The following is a 22,077-nucleotide window of genomic DNA, read 5'->3' as shown; positions in this document are numbered from 1 at the left end:
GTGATTCATTAGATGATGACAACACGTTTAGGTAGTTACTAAATATATATATATATATCATTGTAACTTTCTTATCCATTAAAGAGCCCGTTCGGAAAACATAATTTTGAAACTGAATCTAAGTTTGAGTTTAACAAAGAAAAATATCTCGACTATTATTAAGCTATGTTTTTTTATATTTAACATTCGATTGAGTTTTTCAACAAATATAAGTGTTTTCAAAAAGTTTATATGTCCAACCTTTCAACTTCAGTCATTGAATTCGAAATATTCTCTTAGATACACAAATTTATCATTTAAATTAACATATTTGTTTTATGCAGTACTTCTATTAATGTATCGATATGAAACTAGACAAATTAATTTGCAACAAAGAATTGATGGTTGACAAACAGAGGAACTAAAATTCAATAGAAAAAGAATATGAATTTTGTTAGTATGAAAAAATAATTGATAAAAATTTATGTGGGAAAAGAAATGCTAGAATGGGTTCTATATTCCATTTATAAGAATACTTTAATATATATATATATATATATTTATTTATTTATTTATTTATTTAAATTATTTGAATAATGTGGGTCAAGAAAATATCATTTTTTCATATCACCTACATAAATTTTAAGCATTTTCTTGACAAGTCTTGGTAATAAACCAAACACCTCACAATCTTACTTCATACTTGTAATTAACAAGATATTCCCAAGCTCTTTCTCTCTCAAAGTGTTTCATCTTCTTGTATCTTTAGAAATGTTGACTAGCTAGTATTATGACAATCTAGACTAGTGCCGCGCGAGACGATGAAATATTCGGTCACCGAGTTTCTGCCCGTGACAAGTGAAAAAAAAAAAAAAGTGCTTCAAAAACTATTTCAAATATAATACCCAAAAATTGTTAAACATTAGACATAATTTAGCATAAAATTGATATTTCAGCACAATCCATGTCATCTCTAATACATTTTATGACTCTCCGTTCATAGCCACAATGATAAGCATTTCTTCATATATCAAACCACAAAATATTAGATTATAAAAAATTAATTAAATTTAAAAAATGTTGAATTAACACATAACTTCTTCAACAACTTCAAGGTTATGAACATAATTTAATATATTTTCGATCACATGTTTAAGAGGCTTTGGGCGCAACCAATCTTGTGTGCACATAAGTGTCTCAACCATTGCAAGTTGATTCCGAAGCAACGTTAGAAATTGATATTGTTAACACATCTTTAGCAATTGATGAAAGAACTTGATATTTGTATTCATTAACTTTCCACCAAGCCAATAAATCAAACTCTTTATTCAAATCTATAATTTTATCGAATAAGTATTTTTCAATCTCAGATTGACTCTCCCTAGAATTTTCCTCCATACATGTTGCATAAATTGATTAACTAATTAGCAACTTTCATCATCCTCCCAAATGTTTTCATACTAGTAAAAAAAGCCTCAATACCGTCCGATTTTCCACTCGATAATACCTTAATTTCCAATCGGTGTATGAAAACACCAATCTGATTTAATATGGTCGTCATTGGTCGCTAAAAGCTCTCGCGATAATACGAATTCAAGGCATGTCGATTGAATTTTAACCAATCAGTATAGGGAAACACCAATTGGACTTTAACCCACTAGTAAAAAAATAGTCTATAGAGATTGGTTTACCAATCGCTATTAACCTCCAAACCAATCGCTATAGGCAAATAGCGATTGATCATAAACCAATTGCCATCAATCGGCAGAGGTGTCCTCGTTGTTGCCTTAATTGGAAACGGAGATTGGTATATTACCAATCGTTAGATGCCTATGCCAATTAGTTATTATACCAATCGCAATTTACATTTAGCCTATGGTGATTGGTTGATAAACAAATCAAAATTTACATCTAGTCTATGGCGATTGGGTTTTAAACCAATCGCAACTTCCTCATAATTGTATAGCAATTGGTTATAGGACCGATCGCAATTTCCTAATGATTCTATAACGATTTGTGTAATAACTAATCGCCATAGACTCATTAGCAAATTGCGATTGGTCCTATAACCAATCGCTACTTGCTATATAAATAATAATATTATAATAATACATATAAAACCGAAAATTTAACTACCATAACCACCAAATACTCAATTAAACCAATATCATCATAACCAATGTTATTAAACAACCACACAACCAAAATTTTACCAAGATAATAACAAAAGAAGTTTATTAACACAAACATTAACATTTAAATTCAAAGTAGTATTACACCAACATTTGAAACCTAACCAAAATTATATAACAAAAGTTCTTACTTAATTTACGTCTTCCCCAGAATCATCATCGTCTTGTTGGAGCTGTACAAGTGGAATTGCGGTTGATGACCCTTGACACGATGATTGACCGCCAATATTACTAAACTGGGCAAATAGTGTAGGATCTATTAATGCACCGTCGGGTATAAAATGTGACATAAAACGCATCATCTTTGCACTCTCTATCATCAACCTCTCTTCCATATCAGCTTTCATTTGAGCCTTCCCCGTCCTCATCCTTCTTCGATTTTCTCTTCAATTTTGTTTTCTATTCTATTTTCAATATCATCGATTTTTCTTTGCATTGTCACATTATCTCGACGTAGTTCTTTTTTAGACATTGTAGGCTCTCAAACTTTGGAAGCTAAAACTGATCTCATTCATATAATCTTTCCTTTATCTTGATGACCAAAAACTCCTTCAACCAAATCGACATCAGAAATGTCGAGACGTTCAGCTCGCAACTGTCTTAATTCATCCTACAACAAAATATGTTAATACCAATAATAGATAAAATGTAAAGTAAACATATTTATATATATACTTACCACTTTCTATAGTATGTGCGGATCAACAGTTTTATCTTTTTTGGTCCTAGTCGTCAAAAACAATTCTTCATAGGTTGGAACTGATTTTTCTTGAACTTCCTGAGAATGTAATTTAAATTTAAATTCATTTGAAAATAAAGTTAAAAAATAAGTCTTACCATTTCTCGTTGCAGCTGTGTAAAAGATTTGCTACCAGAACGATGTGCATATTTCGATTTTTTTGTTTTCTATGCTGGTAGCACTTCATTTCTACAATTAATATATAATGTTAGATTCAACATTTTATATTTAGTACAATATATGAAAGAAGAACCTGGAATTTGTCGGTAAAGTAATAGTTTTCAAGAAGTCACTCCCAATCTTGTTGGGTCATTTCATCAGACTTATCCGCCCTAATTGCTTCCACGTCTCTATTGTGCTTTCTTATCCTAGTTAGATTTATGTCGTACCTCAAATCCTCCCACCTCGACTTAATGTGTTTCAAAACGTCGTCTTGATAACTCTCAATATCAACTGAATCAAATTTATCTTGAAATAAAATGTTTTATAAGAAAAAATGATTAATTTTAAACATAAATGTATTAAAAACGATTAACTTACGATAACGGATTGCCAGAGAGTATCTAAGGTGGTGGGGGTGAGGTGGCGCCAATGGTCCATGCAATGTGGAATAATATTATTCTCTCGAACAATGACCCCCAAATGCTGACTCCACATGCCCCTAGTTTTGCAACACGACTTTCTTTCAATTAGGTTAAATGTAACTTGCACCTTTTTTCCATTAGCCGTCAATTTGGCCAATTCAAAGTTTTCGTTGGTACCTCGCCTTCTCTGGGAGCTTGAAGACTTTGTATGTGTCCCTTCATCTGTCAATTGTGTGGGTTCATCTAAATTTTGCACATCATCATCAGTGGATGGTCGTGTGGGCTTTACAATATTTTGCTCCTCGGGGATATCCTCCATTTGAGTATGCGACGAAGACTCACCTTAATTCTTTTTTTTTCTTTATAAGGACATTGAGTTGTGATTGTAAAAATCCAGGCTGAAAACTCTTTAGAGGTTCCATTTATACCTGATAGAAATATTTAACATTAACATATAAACAATAACGAAGAATAATGAAGAAAAGTAGTAATAATAATATCATACATTTGACTGTTTAGGATTTGTCTTTGTTACAATATTTCAACCCGGTTTATTACCAATGTCTTTGGCATAAAATATTTGTTTTGTTTGGGTTGTCAATATAAACGGCTCATTTTGATATTGAGACTTCCGTTGACGATTTAGGCTAAAAAATCCGTATTTATCAGTTTGAAGTCGTGTAGCTCCGGAATGCACATCAAACCAAATGCACTTAAATACAATAATTCGTTTACCACTAAGGTATTGCATTTCAATTATATCTGTAAGCACACCAAATTATGTTTTTTAGTTTGTACATTAGAACTACTATCAATCTGTACAACAATTCTATCATTGCATCGTAGTTTTTCTCTATGACAATTCCAAAATGTGTAACTCTTCCCTATTCCATACAAAATCAAATGATTTCTTATGTCTTGTTTGTCTAAATAAACTCTATTACCACATTTAACGCATGGACATGCAATGTTGGTAATTCGGCCAGAACTCACATCAAAACTAAGAAAAGAATCGACTCCTTGAATGTATTCCGGAAGATGTCGATCTTTTTCCGTATACATCATTCATTTTTTTATCAGGAATATCCATATATAAACCTAAATCAATATCAAGACCTAAATCAATATATATCAAAAAGTCATATTTATCAAAAATATCTATCATAACCTAAATCAATGTCATGTCAAATCCTAAATCAATATCATGTCAAAACATAAATCAATATCTATCAAAACATAAATCAATATCTATCAAAACCTAAATCAGTATATATTCAAACCTAAATTCAATATCAAATCATGCATATAATCTTTTATTAGTAATTTCAACTATGACCTAAGAATTTAAGTTTAAATACTTTGATTCAAGGAAACTCCGATCTCAAATGAAAAAAAAAAGAACTCAGATGGCGTGAGGAAAATACGTCTTCAACAACTCCTTAATCTAGCACTCAACCAAAAATAAATAAAATTAAAGCAAAAGATATGAACCATTACAAAGATTATATACAAAAGAAGCTAAATTTGAAAGGATTTTTGTATGTCAAACTCTTGCATATAGTTCTTATGAACATTGCAACAACAAAATGATGCAATGTTAGAAATACTACAGTTAAACACTTGTAAAAAGAAGAAATATGTAATGATTGACTAAGACATTTACCTGTGGAAAGTGTATGTAGTGAAAAAATACTGAGTAAGTGTAGCAACAAACAATAATGTGTATAATGTCGTGTACCTGCGAGGAGGGGAAGATGTATAAGATTATAATCATTTGGCAACTTGTGGATCTACGAAGAATTGAATATCAAGGCAAATGGAATGTTCTAAGTTAATTTGATAAAAAAAAAACTACATCAGATCTATCTAATTAATCTTCATATATAGAAACATAACTTGATATTCTTTCTCTATCGTTAACATATATTGAATTGCTGATATTCTTTCTCAATCAGTAGAAAAGCTAATATAAGTTTGCAAGGTTCAATCAGTAGAATAGCTGATATAAGAATATAATTATGTGTGGAAATATTACCTACTATCACATTAAATTCTTGTGAATTCTTAGTTAAAAAAATCTTATTTCTAAAAGCGTCAATGTTTTCATTATCATGACATACTAAAACTAAACGGAGTGGAAAAAAATGCACATGCGATTGCTTATCACAATGGTATAATCACGCACTTCATTACTTGAAGTGCGTGGAATCAAAGGGAATACTTGGAATGAAATTTGCCACAACAAGCCTCATACATCTAACGTGTCCATTCACCGCAGAAAATGAAGAGATGTCCTTCCACTTATGTAAAGAAATCAACTATTGTAACCTATATGTAAAGAAATAGGACACATTACAAGGGGTTAAAGAAAATCAATAAAAAAAAATTTGAGATCTTGCCCCGGATGAAATCACTTTAAAATTCACATTGCATTTGGAAAGGAGGAGAGTTTGAACAAATCTTGGGCGCGGGAAGAACGACGCAGAAAGAACTTCAAAACAAATAAGAATATCAAGTTATGTTTGCACATGTACATAATCGTGTATAGACGCAGCAAAACCTTCTAAACACAACATTGAAATCATCAAATTGAAACTAGGGCTTGAATTCGTAAATTACCTTTCTTGTGATTAGGGAGACGCATCAAAAACCGTAAATTACCTTGCTTGTGATTAAGGAGACGCGACTTTGAATCGGCGCACAGGAAGAACGGCGGAGAGGAAAGAGATAAACGGATAGCAATACTTGGAAACTCTCGGGCTGAAAAGGTTTTAATAGGAAATCGCGATTGGTTTTGTAACCAATCGCTGCTATCACTTAAGTAAATGTACCAATCGCTAGTATATGTGAGTGTGATTGGTCATTTCTCCAATTGCGATTATGTTTAACTTATATTAATATTACCTTGTGGTAATGGGTTCGAGTCCCATGGTGGACGTTAATTTAAATATTTTTTTTATTATTTCTAATAAAAAAAATTAAAAATCAATTTTTGTGATAATGTTGAAAAAAAAAAATTAATGAGTAACAATTTTATATGGAATAGACTTTTGGGTAAATCTTTGATAAAATAAATAGTGTTGAAAAAATTCTCATTATAATAAGTAATAATTTGGGTAACTCAAATAACAAATTTAAAAGAATTTATTTTTTAAAGAATAATTTTAAATATGGATTAGTAAAAAATGATAAAAATACAATAAAAATAAGACAACCCTAAAACCAAATTACAATAATTAACCCAAATTAATGGATTTAAATGATATATATTATCAATGATAAAACAAAACCACAATGATTAACACATGCAAATTAATGGTCTATATGTTATTATTATGAAAGGATGTCTAATATCTTTCCATTCATTAAGCTAGGGAAATAATCTATTTTTTACCAAGTCAATCTCAAAATCATTTAGGTATTCATAGGTATACATTCAATTTAAACTCTTTAAGGAAATTCTTTGTTTATTAATGTTATAGCGATTGGTCAAGTTTCAATCGTTAATATGCTTAAGAAATGGCGATTGGTTATTTATCCAATCGCCACTAATAAAATCATAGCGATTGGTTTCTTTTTCAATCGCTACTAATCTTCAAAAACACGGCAAAAGTAGGCGCCATTTTTTCGCGGTTTTTTAATAGGTTTATAGCAATTGGTTTTGTAACCAATAGTCAGTCGTTATGTCAAGGTAGTAACGATTGGTTTAAAGACCAATCGCCATTAACAAAGTAGTGGCGATTAGATTTCCATTTAATCGCCACTACTTTGTTAATGGCGATTGGTCTTTAGACCAATCGCTATGTTTTCTAGTTAATTGGACTTTTTTTACTAGTGACCAATCGGTATAAAAAATACTGATTGAACTTTAACTAATCGGTTACAAAGACTGACCTTCCTAACCCCCTCACTTCTTCTCTACATTGGTATTCTCTAGTTCTCTCCTCAGCTAGAGAGGAATTGTCATTCACATCATCAACTTCCCAATCATCTTCCCATTCCTTAGATATCTATATTGCTTCCTTATTGTCTCACTCGGTCATAGTTAGCATTTAAAGAAAGAAATCATCCAACATCAAGCTTCAAGATTTGTAACATAGATGATACAATCATAAGAATCAGTCATAAATGATCATTGAAACTTTACTCTTTAGTCATAAATGATCGGTGAGAAATTGTTATAATTTGTTCGCTAAGATTAATCAATATAATTTTGTTGGGACAAAATTTGGGAGTCAAATATTTCATTCAAGATCTCATTTTTTTATGGAGCATTATTCATAGTAGAATTTTTACGGATGATACGTGAATGAAAAAATAGTGTATTATGGTTAGTCGTATGTGTCACAATAATGTTAAATTGGCAACTCAGTTACTTTTTTGTATTGTCGAGAGGTGACTAATTTATGGAGTCTTTGTAGAGTATTAATGTGATTCATTAGATGATGTCAGAGTTTTTAGGTAGTTTCTGAGAAGTTTGGATTGATGCGATTAATATGTAGACCTACATATTTGGATTAACAACCCAATTATGTTTTGGTGGACTATTTAATTAAGAGAAATTACTGAATTTTTTAAATGATCGTTCGTCCGATGTGTATCATTCACAATAATATTATTACGACATTTTTTTTAGATTCTATCCGGAAGTTAGTCGTTCTTAATGAGGATTTACGAGCTCAATATCCTATTAAATAACATTTTTTTTCATATCATGTTTTGTTGTTATATTTAAACGATTTTTATCATTTTTAATATATATGAACCGTTTTAAAAATAAAATTTTCTTAATATTAATAAATTAACTATAAAAAAATAAAGTAAAATTATTTATTGTAATTGATAGTTTAATGATAATATAAAAAATACCATTATTTAAAAAATAATATCAAATATCCATGTATGCAACATCAAACAGTCTACAAACCTTTACCAAAAAACAATGTTAACTAAAAAAAACTAATTAAAACTTAATGGTAATATTTTATATTAAAAAAATACAAGAAATTGTTGTTTAAATTTTTATGCAGATTATTGAAATTGTATGGTGTTATTGTCACCATCACAATCACTTCTACAAATTACCAAAATATTATTCGATTTCATTTGATATAATTTAAGATAATATAATAAAAGTTTAATAAAACTTTATTTAAACTATACAAAAATTTAATCAATTGTTTTAATAAAAATGATTAATTTTGATTTTTAACAAAAAAAAATACAATTTATTATAACAGATAATTTAACAGTCAATTATCCAATCAAACAATATAATATTATGCATAATAAAAATAAATGACTTTGAATTTTTTTTTAAAAAAAAACTAAATTTCTTTTCATTGAATTTAGAAATTTACCATGTCTCCCAATCAATTAGAAATCATGTAGACTTTTTCATTTGAATTAACTTATTAATTTTTAAACAATAAAAAGATTTTATTTTTCTTAAAACTGGTCAACAAAACAAATCAAACAAGGTTTAGTTTGATTTTGTAATGGAAATTTATGAACGTTTGAGAAGAAAGTTAAAATCAAGTCAACCATCGAGCGCTTCCAACAGGGAAGATCGAGAGAAATCCTAAAAGGGTTTCATTCCAAAAGAGAATATCACAACTGTTTCATTTAAATCAAATTGGATTCACCGGATTTCTTCTTGCTTCACGTAATCAACCCACAAATCTACCATTGAGAAGAAGAAGAAGAAGACCATAGACTATTTAACAGTAAGATACTTTCCTTTCACATTGGATCTGCAATTTCTTATTTTTATTGTCTGTTTTAATCAACAGGAGAAAAACAATTTATGTTCTCATGTCATGGGTGCTTGCTTAAGCGATCTATACGAAACCCAGAAACCATTTCAGACAGGTTTGAATCCTTCACTTCCAATTTGCTGTCATGTTTTCTATTTCTCTTCTTTGTGAAAGATCAATTTTTTATTGTTTTAGGGTCAATTTCAAAGAGAAAAAGGAAGAATGTGAGAAGCGATAGTAATTCGAGTACTACTTCTTCTGGTTCAATCACTCATCCTAAGAGTGAGGGTGAGATATTGCTGTCTTCTAACTTGAAGAAATTCACATTCGATGAACTAAGAAACGCCACTAGAAACTTCCGTCCTGATAGTGTGGTGGGTGAAGGAGGATTTGGATCGGTTTTCAAGGGTTGGATTGATGAGCATTTACAGTTGGCTGCAACACCCGGTTCTGGGTTAGCCATTGCTGTTAAAAAGCTTAACCAAGAAGGTCTTCAAGGGCATAAGGAGTGGTTGGTGTGTGCAGATTATACAGTTTTTGTCTTTTTTTTTCATTTTCTTGTGTTAAAATCAGAAGGGGGGTGGTGGTTCATTTCCTAATCTTAGAACTGTTATTTGATGAGATTTGCAGGCTGAAATAAACTATCTTGGTCAATTGAAACATCCTAATCTTGTGAAACTGGTTGGTTATTGCTTAGAGAATGATCATAGACTATTGGTATATGAATTCATGGCAAGAGGAAGCATGGAGAATCATTTATTTAGAAGTGAATTTTCTTTCTTTCTTTATATTGAATCCATGTTAAGTTTTGAGTTAATCTAATGATAATGGGGAAACAGGAGGATCTTACTTCCAGCCACTCTCTTGGAGTCTTCGAATGAAGGTTGCTCTTGGAGCTGCAAAGGGGCTCGCATTTCTTCATAGTGAAGAGGCTAAAGTTATATATCGAGATTTCAAAACTTCAAATATCTTGCTTGATTCAGTATGTTGTATGCTGAGATGACAACTCTGTTAACTTTTTTTATTTTCAATCTTATTAAACTTGCTGATAATAATAGTATTGAATTTCGTCGGTTATAGGACTACAATGCAAAGCTTTCGGATTTTGGGCTGGCTAGGGATGGTCCTACAGATGATAAGAGCTATGTCTCTACTAGAGTCATGGGGACAATGGGTTATGCAGCTCCTGAATACATTTCCACAGGTAATAGTCCCTTCTTGTGTTCTCAATTCCTTTTCAGTTCAGCTCGGTTTGTTGATTTTGTTGTGTTGGGACTTGGAAAGGGCATCTTACGACGAAGAGTGATGTATATAGTTTCGGGGTAGTATTCCTAGAAATGTTAACTAGCAAAAAGGCAATTGACAAGAGTAGGCCAATTGGAGAGCAAAGCTTGGTGAGTTGGGCTCAACCGCATTTGATGAACAAGAAGAGGATCTTTCATATATTTGATAGGCGTCTTGAGGGACAATATTCGATAGGACAGGCAGTAAAGGCGGCTAACCTTGCCCTTAGGTGTCTATCTCTGGCGCCCAAGTCGAGACCGAGTATGGATGAGGTGGTGGTTGCCCTCGAGCGAATTCAGGAAAGGAAGAAAGTTTCAGTCAAGAGCAAACTAAACGAAAATAAAATCAGTAGCACTAATGTGCATAAATCGTTTAAAAATAGTGCATCTCTATATACTTGATAATTTTAACATTGAAGAACATCAATGTTCTTATGATTTTTTTGAATTTTGAATATAATTATAAATGGGACTTTTGATGAAAACCCATTATTAAGAAAACAAATATGTTGTAGTTTGTTTGTGTTTTAAGTTTCCATATCTGTAAATATAAATCTCGTATTTCTTACGTTATAGATGAAGAATACTTGTCTAAGTCTTAAGTCTTGAAAGTTGAATATGACTTAATATTTACTGGGAAAAATGGAAGCTTATTGTATACTCCCTTCTAATGGTTTCTTCAACGAAACAAAATATTGATTTCCCTACCAAGTTTTGAAATTTGAATTTTCCTTCTAAATTCATTTTTTTTTAATAATTTGGGAGTGAAAAAGACTCCAATACATGATATTGAGATTGTGTTGATGCACTCTATCCGAATTGTCATGTTTTAAGTAATTTTCTTAAGTCAATTGGGGATGAACTAGTCAACCTTCTAGGGTACCCCTCCCCACGGGCACACAAAAAAGAAAGAAAAATGTACCCTCTCATTATGTGTTGAGTACCATCTCATTATGTGTTGAGTCAACCTCGTAACCTTTGTAACAAAGAACCTAGGATTGGCGATGAGCAAGTTTTTTCGGGTTTGATTAGTAGTTGATTGATAATGGGCTATACCACTTTTCTCACCACACCCAAACTAAAAACAAAAAAGAATCATGGCCATAATATATGTTAATATAAAACTTGATCAACTAGTACAAAATTATTATTCAAACATATTTTGTAAAAAAAATAAGAACAACTTTATTTTTTTTTTCACACCAAAAAATTAAATTCAACACAAATTATGTAGTTGCATAGGCCCCATTTTTATAAGGCCCAATTTTTTAATATTTAATAGTATTATATTAATAATCTTATTTTTTTTTCTTTTTTTTCTCCTTTAATATTAAATATATATTATATAAGTATTACTTTTTTTTTTATCTCATCTTTAATCTCTTATTTTCGTATTATAATATATTAACCATTTATATCTCATTTTATATTATTAAAATTAAAAAAAAAAATACTATTTTAGGATCCCAAATTCTCAGGGTCGGTCTTATTCTCAGCAACCCTGAGGTCCTGAATTCGAGCTCGTTAGACAGTAAGTTATGCGCCTAGTTAAATAGTTAAGTATGTTTGCGGGTTATATGTTTAACTTATGAGAACTAGTCACACTCTAAATAAGAAACGAAACTCATCGTTTTAAAAAAACTTTAAAGTATATACACCTTGGACATATTAGACTATTTATATTATAAATTATAAATTATTTTACTTAAATAATATTGTTTTTGTTATTTATAATATAAACCGTTCGTGAAGATTTTTGGAGAGATTCATCTAACCATGATGTTTTCCAAGGGAATTCCCAATCACAATATAAACGGAGCGGTATGTGATATTAAATTCATTCTCCGTTGACGTATTGTCATTGTCATTTTATAGACCCAAAACTCTTTAAAATCAAAAACTATATTATATTATTTTTTCATTATAATTTTTAAAGCTACAATTTTATGTATCTCAATTTTTTTCCTTAAAAACACAATAAATATATATATATATATATATATATTCAACTTTAAAATAAAATCTCTTAAGTTACCCAATTGTCAAATATGCTAGCCCAAGTCACAAAATTCGGGTCACAAAAAAAAGTTTAAAAATAAATAAAATACATGTTTAGTATAGACTATAAAAAACAACCTAACGTAAACAATTAATCCCTTGAAACGCGTTTGCACAGCTGCATGCATGAATTAATTATCATCAACAAGTTAACTAAGATTAAGATTATAATTGTTTATATATTACTTAATAACTTCACATAATTAATTTCCCTCTTCCAGTTCATGAGAAATATGGTGAAAGGAAAACTCGAGATTTGTGTGGTTGATGCCTATGGAATCAAAGACAAGGAACAACCCTTTGGTACCCTCATCTATCTCTCTTTTTTCTTGTAATTACCTTTTACGTGTTTTCTAAAATCTTCGTTAAGCCTTATTTTTCGTTGTTAATGATCACGATGCAACATCATACCATAAACACATATTGTCGAAGCCTCACGAGAGGGTACATAATAGCGTTTATTGGTCTGAACATTAAATAATGACAGTAAAAAACCTCGTCAATTCTATTTACATGAAGGAAATCAAACATCGACAATTGTGCTCGTTAGCGACAGTTTTTTAATACTGTGGCTATACATTGTTCGAAGCTCCTATTTATTTTTATTAGAGATGGTTATTTTCTAGTTATTAAAGTGATAAAGCCAATTAATCTCTAGTTAATCAATTTCATTTCAGGCTGCTTATCTTGTCTTAAGTGGAAGTTACGTCGTCCTTATATTCTGATCAGCTTTTTAAACCGAAACTGCTCATCTTCGGTTGCAACTTATCAAGGTTTTAATTTCAATTTGTCCTATTTTTACAGTGCCTTTTGTAACTTTTTCAAGATTCATTGCAAATTAAAGTTACAAAATTATATTTCATCTCTAAAAGTGTTACTAATTAAGCTAGAATTTGTAGTCTTAGTAATTACCAAATCTGTCGCTAAATACTCATTTAGTGCAGTGCATATTATCACAGATAAAAACAATATTGTTGTGTTTTGGAATATAGATGTTGATTTTTTATTATAGAAAATTGAATGCTATTTAATTTGTAAGAAATTCAAAACATATATTCTCTAGCATAATTAATCTTAATATATTGCAGGAAAAAGAAATAAATTAGTATGGAATGAGAAGTTTACATTTGAAGATGTAGAATACATGGAAAATCAAGACCAGACGTACATAATCAACCTGAAGATTGTTGACAATCATAGGCTCTCCCAAGAACACATCATTGGTGAAACAAAGTGAGACGAAAATCTAATTGTATTTTTCATTAGCATAAATGTGTCTCAATTAAGCAATTAATTTTATTGCAGAATCTACGTGAAAGATGTTCTTTCAATCGGGGTTGAGAAGGGAAAGGAAGAACTTCGAGCTCAAAAATACAGGGTTGTGTCGCCAAATTTGACATATATTGGTGAAATTACTGTTTATGTATCATTCATCGTCACACCCTAAGATAAGTTTCTAGATGTAAATTAATTCTTCTTAAATTATAAATATATCTTAGTATTAAGATCATTTATTTAATAATTACATGTATGATTTGTTAGTTATAAAAATCTTAGAACTAATAGATTTATTTTTCTGTAATTATGATATATTTTCTACTATTTGTTCTTATTTCCTTTTGTAGGATTCATTTTTTTCTTTTTCTTTTTGTAGGATATTATTTCTCAAGAATTCTTGTCAAATATTTTATTATTAAAAAGAATATTATTTACTTATTCATAATCGATTATAGAAACATTATGTTAGTTACAATTTTTTTTAGAACTAATAGATTTATTATTATAAAGTTTCATGTTTAATTTGTATTGAAAAGAGTTTACAAAAAATATATTATCATTTAACCTAGTCAATTGCTTAACAATTTGAGGAAGTAGGACTTTAATATTAACTAATGGGCCAGTTTGGTTTATGGGCTTGCTCTTTTGGGAGGAAATGGGTTGATAGTAAATAAAAAAAGAAAAAAAAATAGTTAAAAATAGGCTACTTTAAAACAAACCATCCTGTCAATTTTTTCTTTCCTTTCATTATTTTTTATTTTATCGTTAAATAATTACCGAGTACAAAATAAATAATACTTTACAGATTACATTATAATCTAATGATTAAACTTGTCACTAGGTTCAATCAATGAAACATTTTTTAACGCTGAGTTTCACGTTATTTTTTGAAATACGATTAATTCAACGGGTTAAACACACGCAAATACACTTAATCAATTAATCAGGCAAGTAAAACTTGACGCTTGACGGTCTTTAACCCAGGACCTCTATGAGGCTATGATATTCACATTTTTTTGCCGTTAGACTAAAAGAGGTGATTATAACCGAACTTCAATCATCCAAGATTTCAAATTTATCGCGTCTCTTTTAGAATGCGATTAATCTACGCGGGTTAAGTACATAACTCGCAAACACACTTAACTAATTACTCGCGCGAACGAAACTTGTCGTTTGACAAACTCGAACCCAAGACTTCTACGAGCAGGGGCGGAGCCACACATGGGCTAGGGTGGGCTCCAGCCCCACCTAAATTAAAATATTAAACTAAAACATTTTATATATATGTTTGATATAGGACTATTAGCTCATTTGGCTAAGTATGTAAGAAGGCGCTTCTCCACATACTCCAACATAGGCCAAAGCTCCAGTTATTTCAAAATAAGTCTGCGTCTCCACGATTTCCTTGTAGGAGGGGGATGTTTTTGTTGCGGCCACGAAGCTCCCAAGAGCGGAGTTGGCCCATCTTGAGCATACGGATCAGATAATGAAGGCCTAAACCAATCTCTACTGAGGTGGTGTACATCTCAACCGCATTGGAGATTGTTTTGATCAATGCATCAAGATCACGTTTTTCATCATCAGAAAGAACCTGATTTCCAACCTCTTGCATTGCATTACCATAACGAAATAATGATAAAGAGAGATTTATCTTGTGACTCGGAATGAACCTTTCTCGGTAGAGGAAAGATAAGGTCGGGTGGTCAAACCCTGCCTCACACTTTTAATATTATATTTTGAAACTAATTCTTAATTATATTATTTTAATTTTATTAAAATAATAATTATTAATATTTTATTTTATACTAACAATATTTTCTAATATAAATCATATAATAATATTATTTATTTTAAAATTAGAATTATATTATTTTAATTTTATTAAAATAATAATTATTAATATTTTATTTTATACTAACAATATTTTCTAATATAAATCATATAATAATATTATTTATTTTAAAATTATATTTATATAATAATTATACATTATTTTTTTTATTTTTTTTCAATATAATTAATAATACAAATTATTAATATGGGTAAAATATAAAAATTAAAATAATAATAGTGTTTTATATTTCTTAATTTTAAACTATTTCAAAATTTTATAAGAAAATATAGATTAATATTAATAAACAAGTTAAAATAGTTACATTGGTTTGTTCGGTATTTAAATAAAGAATTTGATATCCCTTCTCAAGAACTTAACAAATCTCCTAAAATTGATGTTGATGTAAGTTCTCTTAAACTTGATCCAGCATCACGTATTCCGATATGAAAATATCATTTTAATCAAAAGGATGAAATTAGACGAGCTTATATCAAGATGAGGTCATATCAACCTATTAAGGATGAGTACCCGTTGACCAAATTTGGAAATCAAAATCGACGGTTCAAAATATTGGTTTAAGAAATTTACTTGGTTAGAATACTTTACTTTGAAAGATGTTGCTTTTTGTTTCTCATGTTTCTTGTTTGAACATAAGCAACCCTAAAACCTACATTTACAATAGATGAATTCAAATATTAAAAGTGAGTTAATGATGCGGATATATACTCTTTTGTTATGCATATATGATGTAATATTTCACCACATAATAGGGCAGTTGAATATCTTGATAATCTAATGAATATCCTTGTCATATTGACAAAGTACTGAATGCACAGTCTTCAGATTAAAAATAAAATAACAAATTACGGCTTACAACAACTATTGAAAGCACTCGGTGGCTCACTTTGTAAGCGTGTACATTGAGAGGGCATGACGAGTCTCCATCTTCTAATAATCGTGAAAATTTTATTGAAAAAAAACGGAGCATAGAAAGTTAAATCTGAGATGCAAGTTTGGAATCAGCCCCATGTAATTTTTCATCCTAGCTCCGCCCCTGTCTACGAGGCTATGATATCCATTTTTTTGCCGTGAAACTAGAAGAGGAGATTACAACCAGAGGCCCCGAATTTTGAGCTGCCCTAACCCCGGTAGAAAAAAAAATGTTCATTTTTTATTGATAAAAATATATTATTTTTAGTGAGAATTAAACTTATAACTTAATTAAAATTCAAAATTTATATATTCAACTATACAATATTTTATGTTTAAAAAATTATAAATATTTTATATACTTTATTTAAAGGCCTACCCTAACTTGAGGTATTTTCCGTGACTTACCCAGACCGTCAACTCCAATCATACAAGATTTTGAATTCATATATAGTACAAATAATAATTATAAAATACAGACCTAACAAATTGAATGTAGAAAAGGACTAGAAGATGAAATATTAATGATGCACTCAATCTTTGAATTTGCCAGCCGTGTTCTTTTAATTGGTTATAAATAGAAAATAATATTTTTATAAATTTTTAATCCTCACTTATAGTTTGTTTGATCTTGGGAATTTTTCTGAATTTTTACAGATTTTTTGAACAAAAATATATTTATTGATAAAAAAAATAGTAAGTTAATAACCCTGTAAGTTGAAAATATACATCAAGAATTTAAGAAAGTCAAAATATAAGTTGAAAATCAAACTAACCCTTAGGACTCTATATTGGATTAATATTTTATTTTTTTACCAAAATCTTCTTACTTCTTATCTATTTTTTAATAATTTAATATCTTATTTTATCTTTTTGAAATTAAGAACATATGAGCTAAATTTTAACTTAAAAATTGTTAGTGAAAAATATATGATATTGATTTATTAATTAAACAAAATTGTTGTCACTTAAACTATATGCATTCAAATATCCTTACTTTAATTTTATTAAATTAAAATTTATTATAAATTTATATTATAATAACTCAACCAATTAAAAATTAAATAATCTATATTTTCATCTTTAACGATATTCTTTTCAATAAAATTTCAAAAAAAAAACAATAATATATAAATATGATGAAGATAAGGAGGCGGCAAGAGAATATTGCATATATACCAATTTCTTTCATTTTCACCTTTTTCCAAACTTTCTCCATTTTATCTTTAAACTTGAAGCATACAATTTAGAAAAATAAAACAAAATATTATCTTGTTTGATTTAATTTATATAAATTTAACTATGTAATAATTAAAAAAACAAAATGATAATAAAGTGGATGGAAGAATATTTGTAAAGCATTGGAAGCGCATTAGCCAAGATGATAAATTCATTGCCTAGTCTTCAACTACTAGTGGCAGTAATTTGTTCTATTTATGCTTGGAACTTGTTCACTTTTTTTATTTACTATTTCTTTTCAACTATAATATTCGTTAGGGAACCGAGATAAGGAATGACATGTCGCAATTTGATGTAATAAAAAATAATTTTAGAATTGAAAATATAACCTTCACATAATAAAATTTTCAAAATAACAAAATCAAACCATCTCTAACTAGACCTCGATTGAAATCCTGTTATTTTAGATTTTAGATAAAATACAAAGAGATAGAATTATTAAAATATGTTTTTTTTTGAATAGTACTGTTACTATCATGAATCTGAATAAAGATCTATTTACTTTACTAGCAGCCGCCGCCCTTTTCCAATGCTTCAAATTTAAAATGCCAATGTCCATTGTGCTTGCATGTTACTCTCTGACTCAAGACCTTGTTTGATGCTTGCGATTATTTGAATTTTGTATTCAGTTATTTTTTAAATTATTTACATAATAAACAAGTTATGGGTTTTTAATTTGTTTAATAATTATAATATTATTCTTTAATTTTAAATTTTATAAAAATAGATTAAAAATATTTTAATTCATAAATTAAATTGTTATATATATATAATAATTAAGTTTTTCGACAAGTATACAAAATAGTATAATTGAACTTTATTATTAAAATCATATACTAAATTTATGATGATAATTTAAATAAATAAATAAAAAGCTTGTAAGGGCACTAAAATAAACAAGTTTATATTTTTTTAAATATAACATAATTTTTTTTTAAATGTCAAACTATATTAAAAATGATAAAAATTGTTTAAACATAACGACAAAAAATGATATTAAAAAAATGCTACTTAATATGTTATTGAACTCGTAATCTTTGAAAATAACGATTCGCTCCCCGACGAACTCTACCGACTTTTCTAAACGAATATCATAAAGCGTCATAGTAGCATTATAAATGATACTCATTAGACGACGTAAAATGTTTAACGATTTCTCTTCATTGTCCATAAAAAAAAATAATTTGAATGGTAACCCGTACATGTATGTATGTCATAATTAGTGACATCAATCTCGTGACAAATACGACATTGACTAACCACGATAAAACATTTTTAATGCACATATCATCCTAAGAATTCCATTATGAATAATGTTCTATCCAAAAAATGAAATTTTGGATTAAATCTTTAACTTTTAAACAAGACGGAGTGCGTCTCACCAAAATTAAACTCTATTATGAAACGAATTATTCATAATATTTAATCTTCTATATCCAATACAAGTAAAGTCATTAAACCGAGGATCAAACTTTGATAAAAAAAAAATAATAGTGAGTTATTTACATACACTTTTAATTTTGATTGCACATTTGTAATAATATGTTGGTTGAAGTAGATTGCTTAAAGAAATTGTTACTAAATTTTTACAATCATTAATGTTAAAGAATACCGTTTTTAGATAATGAATAAGAAAATAAATTAAAATAAATAAGAAAGATAGATTAAACCATCATATTCAAATTATCTATTTCGAATATGGTAAATAGTATCATCATCATCATAATGTTTAAGCTGTAAGCATACAAGCTTAATCAAACTATCCCTTAAAAATAAAACCTTATCCAGAATCTATGGTTTTTACTAATAAGATTCTCATCTCATCCCTTCCCTAGGACGGACTATACCCGCCACCTTCAAAGCTTTCTCAAAGAAAATGGAGAAACCTCTAGGGCGGATATTAATTAAATAAAATCATATAATATTAATAATAATAATAATAAAATATTAGGTCATTAATTGTTTCATCAGACACGAAAGTTCTTCCCGGTAAATGTTTGTCCAAAACGCCAATTAGAAGGCGCGATATTCATAGACGTGGAGGTGCGGCGATCGCTGCCCGTAACGCGGAAAGAGATCGCTTGACCGACAAGAACAACATTAGATTGCCAATTCTGCCCCCAATTCCTACTCATAGTCATCCACTGAGTATTACTTCCTTTTATACTCACTTTCACGATGTCTCCTGCTCCTGCCACGTTGCTTATCAAAACCAAGTTGAAGAATTTTGAACCGTTGATTGTAAACCTTATCCCTCCGGATTTTCTACATGCCACCCTATATTTATATAAATTAACCAAACATCAAACATTAAACATCAAACATGTCCTTAACATTAATTGTCGAAAATACCCTTACACTAAAAAACACAATTAAAGAGTTATTTACCGACGGTAATTCACCGGGACTATGCCGGCTTTGTATTCGGCGATTTTAAGGAACATGGGCATGGCTAGATCGAAATGGGTACGAGGTGGGTTACACCAGCCACCGTTATCTGACGGGAGAGCGAAGTTGGGTGGGCAGAAATTTGTTGCGGTGATAAGAATTGAAGGGTTTCCGGGGAGGCACCATTTTCCGTCGTTATCGCATTTTATTTCAAAACAAGCGCCGCAACTCAGACCTTCGTTGAATAGAGCTGTACTTAGGGCTGCCGTGTCAACGCCGTAACCCTGGCTGTATAAGTTACCATAACCGCAAGCTCCGCCTGATAATGAGAAATGACATGTTATAATGAATTTGAAGTGATTTTGGATGGATGGGAAATAGACTTACCCATAGTACCGGAGGCGTCGCTGCCGCCGTAGAAGGTGGCGTGGGCGTTTTGCCAGGATCCGGCGGTGAATACGCCGGGGATGTGAGCATCAACGGCGGCGGCTAGGGTTAGAAGAAAGAGTAGGGTTGCTGGGATGCAGAGTGCCATTGGATTAGATTAGAACACTCACTTAGAGAGTAGAGAGGAGATATGGTAAGTTGGGGACGAATAAGAAAGTGGGAGGAAGGTAACATATTTATGGAGGGAAGCCGAATTTGGGGTAATAATCACATGAGATGTGGCCTACCATTATTACAATGTAATTTTCTTACTTTTTTTATTTTTATTTGTCTTCATTAATTACTTCTATTTTTTTTTCTTTAACCACATTATTTTAAATAATAATAATATATAAGTTTAATAATTAATTAATTCTCATTAAATCAAATAAGAAATTATAAATAAAACATTAATTTATAAATAATAAAATATAACAGGAGTGAAATAATTCAATTTACAAAAAAAAAAAAAAAATTTTTAATAGAAATCGTCCAATAATCATATTATAAGTTTTTCAAAATACTCCAAAACTGAACTAATTCGAGTTACATAACCGCAAGGGATAAAGGAAAATAAACTAATTAATGTTGAAATAATATTTACCAAAAAAATTATAAGCGGCAGTGAAATTTATCTTTTCTCAAGTGTTGATAAACAAGTTGAAAAATTGTTCGGTAAAATAATAATGGATCATTTATAAATAAAGTAAATAAAGTAAAAAGTGAAAAACTCATTGAAATTATTAGAGAATACATTTAAAGAATTTTTAGAATAAAAATAAATTTCAAAAATTATTTATTCAAAAAATAAAAAAAATAACTTAAGATTTGATAATACAATCTATTTGCTCAAAAGGGGAGATAAATACAAAATCGATCAATGATCACCAACCTGATTAAAAAAATATAAACATCATGTAATCAAAGTATAAAAATATTCGAAATCTTTTTTTTTAACACTAAATATAATATTAACACTAACTAAAATATAATAAATGAAAAAGAAAAACAGACTCTCTCCTATTTTTTTTTTCTTTCAATAATAATGAAATCTTATTGGAACTAAATATAAATATTACTTTTTAATTTATTTATTTTAAGTTTTTTCTAGAAAGATAAAAGAGGAGTTTTATAAACTAATATATTAATAATACATATATAATGGCTCTTCTATCATCATCAAATATTTTATGTTTATTATTAGGTTATACTGACATGTGTACATTATTGTTATTATAACTTATTTATTTTATTAGTTAATGCAATATCACCTTCCCTTCTTAAATTATTAGTATGTAGTATGTAGTATGTACACTCAATCTAAGTTAACTAAAGTTTTATTTTAAAATATAATATATTTTTGTGTGTAATACATAGGCTGGTTTAAATTA

At 29.4% G+C, this 22,077-nt stretch overlaps 2 protein-coding genes across 2 annotated transcripts; one reads left to right on the top strand and one right to left on the bottom strand.

Moving 5' to 3' along the window:
• The first annotated feature begins 9,085 nt into the window (after positions 1 to 9,085).
• LOC124930782 (probable serine/threonine-protein kinase PBL10) lies at positions 9,086 to 11,110 on the top strand. The gene is made up of 7 exons (XM_047471137.1): positions 9,086 to 9,220; positions 9,287 to 9,365; positions 9,446 to 9,765; positions 9,881 to 10,016; positions 10,090 to 10,232; positions 10,331 to 10,454; positions 10,535 to 11,110. Exons 2-7 carry the CDS (start codon positions 9,314 to 9,316, stop codon positions 10,933 to 10,935), a joined length of 1,176 nt encoding a protein of 391 aa, XP_047327093.1. The 5' UTR covers positions 9,086 to 9,220; positions 9,287 to 9,313; the 3' UTR covers positions 10,936 to 11,110.
• An 8,508-nt stretch (positions 11,111 to 19,618) lies between these two features.
• On the bottom strand, positions 19,619 to 20,867 carry LOC124932370 (expansin-A4-like). Its single transcript, XM_047472989.1, has 3 exons — positions 20,648 to 20,867; positions 20,261 to 20,579; positions 19,619 to 20,149 (listed from the first exon to the last, which is right to left on the bottom strand). Exons 1-3 carry the CDS (start codon positions 20,793 to 20,795, stop codon positions 19,840 to 19,842), a joined length of 777 nt encoding a protein of 258 aa, XP_047328945.1. The 5' UTR covers positions 20,796 to 20,867; the 3' UTR covers positions 19,619 to 19,839.
• Between the last annotated feature and the right edge of the window lie 1,210 nt (positions 20,868 to 22,077).

Source organism: Impatiens glandulifera, chromosome 3 (genome assembly GCF_907164915.1).
Source record: "Impatiens glandulifera chromosome 3, dImpGla2.1, whole genome shotgun sequence".
NCBI classification, from domain to species: domain Eukaryota; kingdom Viridiplantae; phylum Streptophyta; class Magnoliopsida; order Ericales; family Balsaminaceae; genus Impatiens; species Impatiens glandulifera.
This window is presented reverse-complemented; position numbering and strand designations above follow the sequence as displayed.